Raw genomic sequence first — 9378 nt, 5'->3', positions numbered from 1 at the left:
TCCTCGTAAATCTTTTCTGAACCCTTTCAAGTTTCACAACATCTTTCTGATAGGAAGGAGACCAGAATTGCATGCAATATTCCAACAATGGCCTAACCAATGTCCTGTACAGCCGCAACATGACCTCCCAACTCTTAGCCTGTATACCACTTGCTCCTCTTGCTGTTTGGCACACATGTTGTCCTGTTCTGTGGCTCCAACAGGTATTTAACACCTTTTTAGGTAAGCTGTTGCTACTCCTGGTATGCCCTCATGCACTCTTCATTAGAACATAACAGTACACACAGGAACAAGCCCTTCAGTCCACAATGTTGTGCTGAACATGGTAAGCATGCCGTATACCTTCTTTACCATCCTTTCTTATTTGTGTGGTCACTTTCAGGCAACTATGGACTTGAACCCAAAGATCTCTCGGTACCTCAATGTTGTTCAGGAGCCTGCCATTACCTGTATGCTTTTCCTTAACATTTGATCTCTCAAAGAACAGCACCTCTTGCCCAGATTAAACTCCGTCTGCCATTTCTCCGTTCATATCTGCAACTGATCCAGATCCTGCTGTTCCTTTTGACAACTTTCTACACTATCCAAAACTCCACTGATCTTTGTGTCATCTGCAAACTTAGTAACCCACACATCTACATTTTCATTCAAGTCATTTACATATATCACAAACAGCAGAGGTCCCAGTATGGATCCCTGTGGTCAACCATTAGTCACAGACCTCCAACCAGGAAAACATCCTTCCACCACTACCCTCTTGTCTTTTATGGGCATGTCAATTCTGAATCCAAGCAGCTAAATCACCATGGATCCCATGCATCTTAATCTCCTGGATAAGCATACCATGACGTACCTTGTCAAAAGCCTTATTAAAATCCATGTAGACAACATGCTCTACCCTCATCGATCATCTTCACTGCCTCCTTGGAAAATTCAATCAAATTAGCAAGACATGACCTGTCCTGCACAAAGCCACGCCAACTGTCCCCAAATAGGCCATGCTTTTCCAAATGTGCATAAATCCTACCCAAAGAATTCTCTCACCAATGTGAGGCTTGGCAGCTTCCTGGATTATCCCTCTTTCCCTTCTTGAACAGAGGAACAACACAAGCTACGTACCAGTCCTCTGAGACCTCTCCAGTGGCTAGCAAGGACACAAAGATCTTGGTCAATGCCCCAGAAATCTCCTCTCTTATCTCTCTCAATAACCTGGGGCATATACCATTAGGTCCTGGGGAATTATTCACTTTCATGCTCTTCAAGAAACCTAATACCACTTCTTTCTTGATCTCAAAGTGCCTTAACATATTAGCATGCTCCGCACAAGTCTCACTATCTTCCATGTCCATCTCCTGGGTGAATACCGATGCAAAGTACTCATCTAGGGTCTTGCCCATGTCTTCTGCATCCAAGTACAAGTTCCCTCGTTTATCCTTGAGTGGTCCTTTCCTCTCCCTAGTTATCCTCTTGTTTTTAATGTATGTCTAGAAAGCCTTGGGATTCTCCTTTTTATCTTACTTGCCAAGTTCATTTTATGGCCCCTCTTTGTTCTCCTAATTCCCTGCTTGAATTCTTTCCTGTTTTCTTTATATTCTTCACAGGCCTTGTCCGAGTTTAGCTTCGTAAACCTTACATACGCATTGAACCTGGCTTGACGGGTTATATAAGCTCATGATATATGAGCTCATGACATTATAGATTATGATTAATACATTTCAGCTTTTGATGGCCCACAGTATCTCATGGATACTAAGTCTTGAGTTGCTCAAAGTCTGTCCCATTTAGCACAATGATACCTCCAATCAATACAAATGGAGGATATTCTTAAGGTGAAGATAGGACTTTGTGTTCACAAGAACTGTGCTCTGGGCTGTCTGAATTTTCCACGGTGATTTGGGGACTTACAGGGTGGATTTACTTACTGACTCTGTGTATTTTGAGTGGGGGCGGTGCGGTCAGGGAAATATTTTCAGGAATCCCCAAACAGGAAAATTCAAAGTATACTGGCCTAACAGTCTTCCCCTTCTCCTACAAATGTATATGTACCAAACATGTTGCACTTCATAGTAACGCAATTCCATTTATTGCTGTTTGGAAAATAACTGATAAATCACCACAATCTCAACCCAAGGGCATAGATTTAAGATAACTTGCAAAACTAAAACAGAAATCAAGTGTAGTAATTTTTTAAATAGCCAGCCTTTGTTTCGGAGCTTAAATGCATAGCTTGATACAATGATGGACTCAATACAGTACAGGTAGACAACCCTTTATCTGAAATCCTGAAATCCGATAAGCTCTGAAAGCCTAAGGTTTCTTCATGAAGTTTTTTTTATTAAGGTGGTTTGGCGTGCAAACAGTTAACCTAACTCCACACCAACTCAATGCGTGCCACTCAGATGCGACATGGATGGGCATGGCGCAGCACGGGCATGGCCCAGCACTGGCAGGCCTCAATTCTGTCTCAGTACCCATAGTCCTCACAGTGAATCTGCTTTTCGGTAAGATCTTTTAAAAATTTCACCGTCAAGCTGTCACTTATTCAGAAAAATTCCGAACGTCGAAAACCAGCTGTTCCCGAGTGTTTCGTTTAAACGATTGTGTATCGGCAATAGTCTTCAATGATAAACTGAATAAATAATTTGAGAAGAAATTAAATTGTATAGATTTGGCCAGAATAAGAGAAGTGGGATAGCTGGATTGTCCACACAAAGAACTGCACAGACTCAATGAGCCAAATGGCTTCCTTCTGTACTGTAGAGCTCTTAGAATAATGCAAAAATACTGGAGGCCAATCAGTGCTTTTCATTCAGGAATATTTTTAAAAATTAAAGAAAAAATGAAAGAAAATATTCTTATCTTAGCTCGTGGACAGATGATCAGTCACATTTATAGTTAATGCCCCAGTGAACAAGTTCCAAGATTGTGGTTTTATATTTCCGCCAGGTCTTTGTTAATTTTCTAATTTCTGAATTCAATAAGGTTGAATTGCATGTCACCTGGCTAATTCTAAGAATCTACCCTTCTTGATAATTACTTTATAAAATTGACATATGGTATTCCCAAAGCATCTCAACATCCCCATCAGAGGTAAAAATAGAAGTTGCTGGAAAAGCTCAGCAGGTTTAGCAGCATCTGTGAAGAGAAGTCAAAGTTAACGTTTCGGTTCCTGTGTGCTGAGGAAAGGTCACCGGACCCAAAACGTTAACTCTGATTTCACTGCACAGATGCGTCCAGACATACTAAGCTTTTCCAGCAACTTCTGTTTTTGTTTCTGATTTACAACACTGGCAGTTTTTTCGGTTTTTAACCCCACTAGAGGTGCAGCTTCATTCTTTTGGAAGTCATTCAGACAGAGATCCACATACCAATACACTAGAGCACACCCCCAGTGGTACGTTTACCTGCCAGAGCAAGTCGATCTTCCTCACTTTTCTTTTTCAGGTGTTTGATTTCGAAATTTTTTTCATTAACGAGTTTGTAAAGTCGTCCATTCTCATCCCTTAGCTCATGGATCTGCTCCTGTAGCAGCTCGTTCTCGTTCTCCAGCAAGCTGGAAAGTTCAAGGTTTCAAACAAAAGACTACTTACTACAGACATGCAAACAAGGATGGTCAAGGGAAGAACCTCTGCTTCAGCCAGCCAGTCCCAGACAATGGTGATACCTTGGGACCTCACAGCAGATACACTAGCTCCCACCACTCCCAGAAAACCCATTAATTTATAGGGACAGGAGAGAACCCAGACTAAACACCCAGGTTGATTTAGGGAAGCAAATCTCTGAGAACTTTTTTTTCAGGCCCTGAGACAATTGATACTAGTCCAGCAGCTCACTCAGACATGAATAATTCTTTTCAGTGCCTATCTTTCATACAAGGTGATCTCCACTCCTGCCAGAAATAGGTTCAGCTTGCTCTTGTAGGAATTCAACAATATACCAGCCACTGCACTAGTGGGCAACCTGTTCCAGAATTACACTATTTTCTGGGAAGAGCTTCTGGCATCTAACCTGCAACAACTTAAAACTGTGGCCTAGTCCTCCCTAAACTATTGAACTGGAACAAACTGTCATCTTGAACATAATCTATTCCCTTCATCATTTTATAAACCTCAATCTGATCATTCCTTAAAGTTATATTGGCTCAAATGATTAACTAAAATTCTTCAAACTGGAAATTAATCTTGTGGCTTTGATTCCTGAGTTGGCTGGATGAGTGCAGCTCCATCAATATTCGAGAAACTTTATATCATCCAGGATAAAGCAGTCTCTTTGACTGGTACAAAAATATCCATTTGTCTACCAGTGATGCTCAGAATCAGCTGTGTATACCATCTGAAAGATGGCCTGCAAAAACTCACCAAGGCTCCCTTAGTCAGCACCTTCAATTCTCATGACAACTGCCATCTAGAAAGACAAGGCTTATATGCCCTCCTGCAAGCTCCACTTCAAGTCACTTGTCATCCTGATTTGGACATATATCACAGTTACTTCAAGGTAAAAACAATGACTGCAGATGCTGGAACCCAGATTCTGGATCAGTGGTGCTGGAAGAGCACAGCAATTCAGGCAGCATCCGATGAGCAGCAAAATCGACGTTTCGGGCAAAAGCCCTTCATCAGGAATAAAGATCTCTTCACACTTCAGGCTCTCTGCCTTTATTCCTGATGAAGGGCTTTTCAGGCTCTCTGCCTTTATTCCTGATGAAGGGCTTTTGCCCGAAACGTAGATTTCGCTGCTCGTCCAGAATCACAGTTACTTCAGTCTAGGTCAAAATCCCGGAACTTGCAGCCTAACAGCACGATGAATGATCTACGCCAAATATGATGTGGAGGTGCCAGTGTTGGACTGGGGTGGACAAAGTTAAAAATCACACAACACCAGGTTATAGCCCAACAGGTTTATTTGAAAGTACAAGCTTTCGGAGTACTGCTCATTTGTCAGGCAACTAGTGGGACAGGATCATAGAACACAGAATTTATAGTAAAAGATCAAAGTGACATACAACTGATGTGAAGTTTTGAGCAAACCTGGATTGCTATCACTTAGAATGGGGATTAATGAATAACAAAAACGAGTTCAATCTGATCAGGGCAGGAACAAACTGGGTAGATGGCGTAACTTGAATTCAGTTGAGAAAATGTGGCACTGAGAGCTAGCAACAGTGACTATGACAACTACCAATAATTTTTGTAAAGACCTATCAGGCTCACTAAGGTCCTTCGGAGAAGGAAATCAGTCTTCCTTACCTAACCTGACGGAGGTATGATTTTGCATCCACAGCTAAGTTGGCTCTCCTTTGCTCTCTCAAATGGCCTAGCAAGCTACTCAGTTAAGAGAGCTGGGGATAGGCAACAAAATGCTGGCCTTGCCAGCAATGCCCACATCCCATAAAGTTTTTTTTTAAAAAAGGAAGCATAGAATTAGAAAACACTCCTTATCATTTGTTCTGTTAGATTTCATATTCTCAAACACCATGATATATGATTCCACCCAGTAATATTCTGGTGCAATTGCTTAACCTAATCATACTGAAATAATTACAAACAGATTAATCAACACCCAAGTAAAAAGCAGCAGAGTGAAATTAATTTCAACAACATTCTGTCTGTAAATCTTTGCATTTTTCTATTTCTTGCTCCCACTTTTAAATGCCAATAAAAGTACTCCTTTGATGGAGCTAGTTTATATTGTAGCTTTATCATAGCAAAATGTCCAAAGATGATTTACAAGAGTGTTATCAGACAAAAACTGACAGCAAGCTAAAAAAGGAGACATTAGGATCGGTGATCAAGTGCTTGAGATACAGTCTAAGCAGTTTATGCCAGATGTACGTGTGATAACTGTGTCTACTATTCATACAGCATTAGCTCAATTCAAAATACTTCTACTCTGTACAAATTTCCCTGTTGAAGATCCTGTCCAATTTATTTTGGCCATTTTGACACAAATCACTACCAGCAACAAAAGACAGTGTCAGAACAGCTCAGAATCTTACAAGTTACATCAATAAAACCCAAACTGATTTCCATAAAAACATTTCCACAATCCTAGCTTTGCAGGATCTGTTAATGATGGTGTTTTGGTTCTCATTAGTAGCCAAGATACACAGTTTTAACGTGAGGAGCAGGTGGTTTAGAGGAGATTGAACGAAAAATGTTTTCACCCAGAGGACTGTGGATGTCTAGAACTCACTGAAGGAGGAATAGATGCATTTAAGAAATATTTAGAAAAATACCACAGCATTCAAGGCTATGTGCCAAGTGATAGAAAACTTTGTTCCAAGCTGTAAAAACTGTGTCTCAGTAAACTTTCACTATTAGAGTGTGTGAACTAAACTGGAATATTGCTCATTGTTTTCATTGCTTACCAATTGAAATGCAGAAGTTGGGTTGACTTCTCAATGCAACATATCTGAAGCGACATCTGCTGGACATATTGGAGCATTACAATTTCTCAGGACAAATACAGTAAGTATTCAACCTGGACGCAGAGGTCAGTGTAGTCAGAGGATCAGAAACCAGTGATTTACAGATATTGGAGTATCAGAAGCAAAACAAAACCCAGAAAATACTGGAAGCACTTAGGTGCATCTGTGGAAAGAACAGGTGTGAACCTTTCCTTATAGTTAACAGTCCTGTCTCTGCTCAACGATCTGCATTTGAAACATAATCTGTTTCTCTCTTCACGTCAGTTGCCTTACATGGAAATTTTTCAGTATCTTTTCTTTAATTTTCTGATTTACAGCATCTGCAGCAATGCTTTAATAGGCAGGACCAAGTTTAACAGCTCTACTTCCGGGGGATGGTCTAGAACAGGGCTTTCCAAATTGGGGGCTGAGAGATGAAATTTTGGGGTGCAAACTCTGATACAAAGAATACTGTTGTGGAAATCAAACCAAGTTACAACAATGCTTCTGCTCTAACAGGCACTTGCTTTCATTGCACACCTCCTCGCCCCTGACCCTCCACAGGTCAGCACCACATCCTTTAATTCAAAAAGGGAGCCAGAGTGCAGGAAGCTACAGACTAGTTAGATTAACATCTACCACTGGGATAATTTTAGGAAGTTTTGTTTTTATTCATTCATGCGCTGTGGGCCTTGCTGGCCAGCATTTATTGCCCGTCCCCATTTGCCCTTAAGATGGTGGTAAGCTGCTTTCGAGAGCAGCTGCAGACCACATGCAGTAGGTTGATTCACAATACCATTAGGGAGCAAATTCCAGGATTCTGACCCAGGGAGAAGTGGCTTGGAAGGAAACTTGAAGGTGATGGTGCTCCCACATATCTGCTGCCCTTGTCCTTCTAAATTGAAGTGGTTATGTGTTTAGAAAGTGTTGTCAAAGGATCTTTGGTGAATTTATGCATTGCATGTTTTAGATTGTACATAATGCTGTTTCTGAGCATCAGTGGGGAAGGGAGTGGATGTTTGTGGAGGTGGTGCTAATCAAGAGGACTGCTTTGTCCTGAATGGTGTCGAGCTCCTGGAGTGTTGTAGCTCCCCATCCAGACAAGTGGGGAGTACTCCATCACATTCCTGACTTGTGCCTTGTAGTCAGTGGATAGGCTTTGGGGAGTCAGATGGTGAGCTATTTGCCATGGTACTCCTAGCCTCTGTCTTGTTCTTGTAGCTACTGTATTTATATGGCAAGTCCAGTTGAGATTCTGATCAGTGGTAACCTCAAGGATATTGATGGCGGAGAAATCAGTGATGGCAATGCCACTGAATGTCAAGGGGCTGTGGTTAGATCGTCCCTTATGGTAATTTCCTGATATTTGTGTGGTGCAAATGTTACTTGCTGCTTGTCAGCCCAAATCTGGATATTGGTCAGGTCTTGTTTTTTTTAAACATGGACTGCTTCAGTATGTGAGGAGTTGCAAATGGTGCTGAACATTGGGCAATCATCAGCGAACATCCCCTTCTGACTTTATGATGGAGGGAAGGTCATCAATGAAGTAGCAATGACACTACCTTGAGGGCAATGACACTACCTTGAGGAACTCCTGCAAAGATGTCCTGGAGCTGAGATGTCTGACTTCCAATGACCTCAACAATCTTCCTACACAGGCAGAAGTGGGTGTTTCTATGTGTCAGATATGACTCCAACCAGTGGAGACCTTGCGCCAATACTTACTAATTCCAGATTTTCTAGGATTCCGTGATACCACACTCAGTCAAATGCAGCCTTGCTATCAAGGATGAGACTCTTACCTCACCTCTGGAATTCAGATCTTCTATCCATGTTTGAACCAAGGCTATAATGAAGTCAGGAGTTGAATGGCCCTGGCAGAACCTAAACTGGACATCACTGAGCTGGTTATTGCTGAGCAGATAGCATTGTTGACCGCATTGTTGACAACATCTTCCATCACTTTACTGATGATTGTGAATAAACTGATGGGGCAATAACTGGCCAGAATGGATTTGTTCTGGTTTTTAAGGTGCAGGATATGCCTGGGCAATTTTCCACGTATTTGAAGAACTTGGCTAGGGGAATGGGAAATACTGGAGCGCAAGTCTTCAGTACTTTTGCTGAACTGTTGTCAGGACTCATAGCCTTTGCAGTAGCCAGTGCCTCCAACATTTTTTTGATATTGAGTGGAGTGAATTGAATTGGCTGGAGACTGATATCTGTGATACTGGGAGATATGCCAGACCATGAGGTGACAGATTGTGCTTTATATAATTCTGCTGCTGTTGATAGCCCGTAGTGCCTCATGGATGTCCTGTCTGAAATTGTTGGATCTGCTCGAAATCTCTTCTATTTAGCAGTGATGGTGCCACATGACATATAGTCGTAGAGTCATAGAAATGTACAGCATGGAAACAGACCCTTCGGTCCAACCCGTCCATGCCGACTAGATATCCCAACCCAATCTAGTCCCAGCTGCCAGCACCCGGCCTATATCCCTCCAAACCCTTCCTATTCATATACCCATCCAAATGCCTCTTAAATGCTACAATCGTACCAGCCTCCACCACATCCTCTGGCAGCTCATTCCATATACGTACCACCCTCTGCGTGAAAAAGTTGCCCCTTAGATCTCTTCTATATCTTTCCCCTCTCACCCTAAACCTACGCCCGCTAGTTCTGGACTCCCCAATCCCAGGGAAAAGACTTTGTCTATTTATTCTATCCATGCCCCTCATAATTTTGTAAACCTCTCTAAGGTCACCCCTCAGCCTCCGACGTGCTAGGGAAAACAGCCCCCGGCTGTTCAGCCTTTCCCTGTAGTTCAGATCCTCCAACCCTGGCAACATTCTTGTAAATCTTTTCTGAACTCTTTCAAGTTTCACAACATCTTTCCGATAGTAAGGAGACCAGAATTGCACGCAATATTCCAACAGTGGCCTAACCAATGTCCTGTACAGCCGCAACAT

The 9378-nt window shown here is 42.0% G+C and overlaps 1 protein-coding gene across 1 annotated transcript in view; it reads right to left on the bottom strand.

Annotated features, from left to right (window-relative positions):
- ccdc13 (coiled-coil domain containing 13) overlaps window positions 1-9378 on the bottom strand; it is an 84171-nt gene that overhangs the window by 69081 nt on the left and 5712 nt on the right. The window contains exon 2 of the mRNA XM_043690811.1: window positions 3405-3553. Within this exon, the coding sequence (XP_043546746.1) occupies window positions 3405-3553 (149 nt within the window). The remainder of the gene's footprint in view (window positions 1-3404; window positions 3554-9378) is intronic.

This window comes from Chiloscyllium plagiosum, chromosome 5 (genome assembly GCF_004010195.1).
Source record: "Chiloscyllium plagiosum isolate BGI_BamShark_2017 chromosome 5, ASM401019v2, whole genome shotgun sequence".
NCBI lineage: Eukaryota > Metazoa > Chordata > Chondrichthyes > Orectolobiformes > Hemiscylliidae > Chiloscyllium > Chiloscyllium plagiosum.
This window is presented reverse-complemented; position numbering and strand designations above follow the sequence as displayed.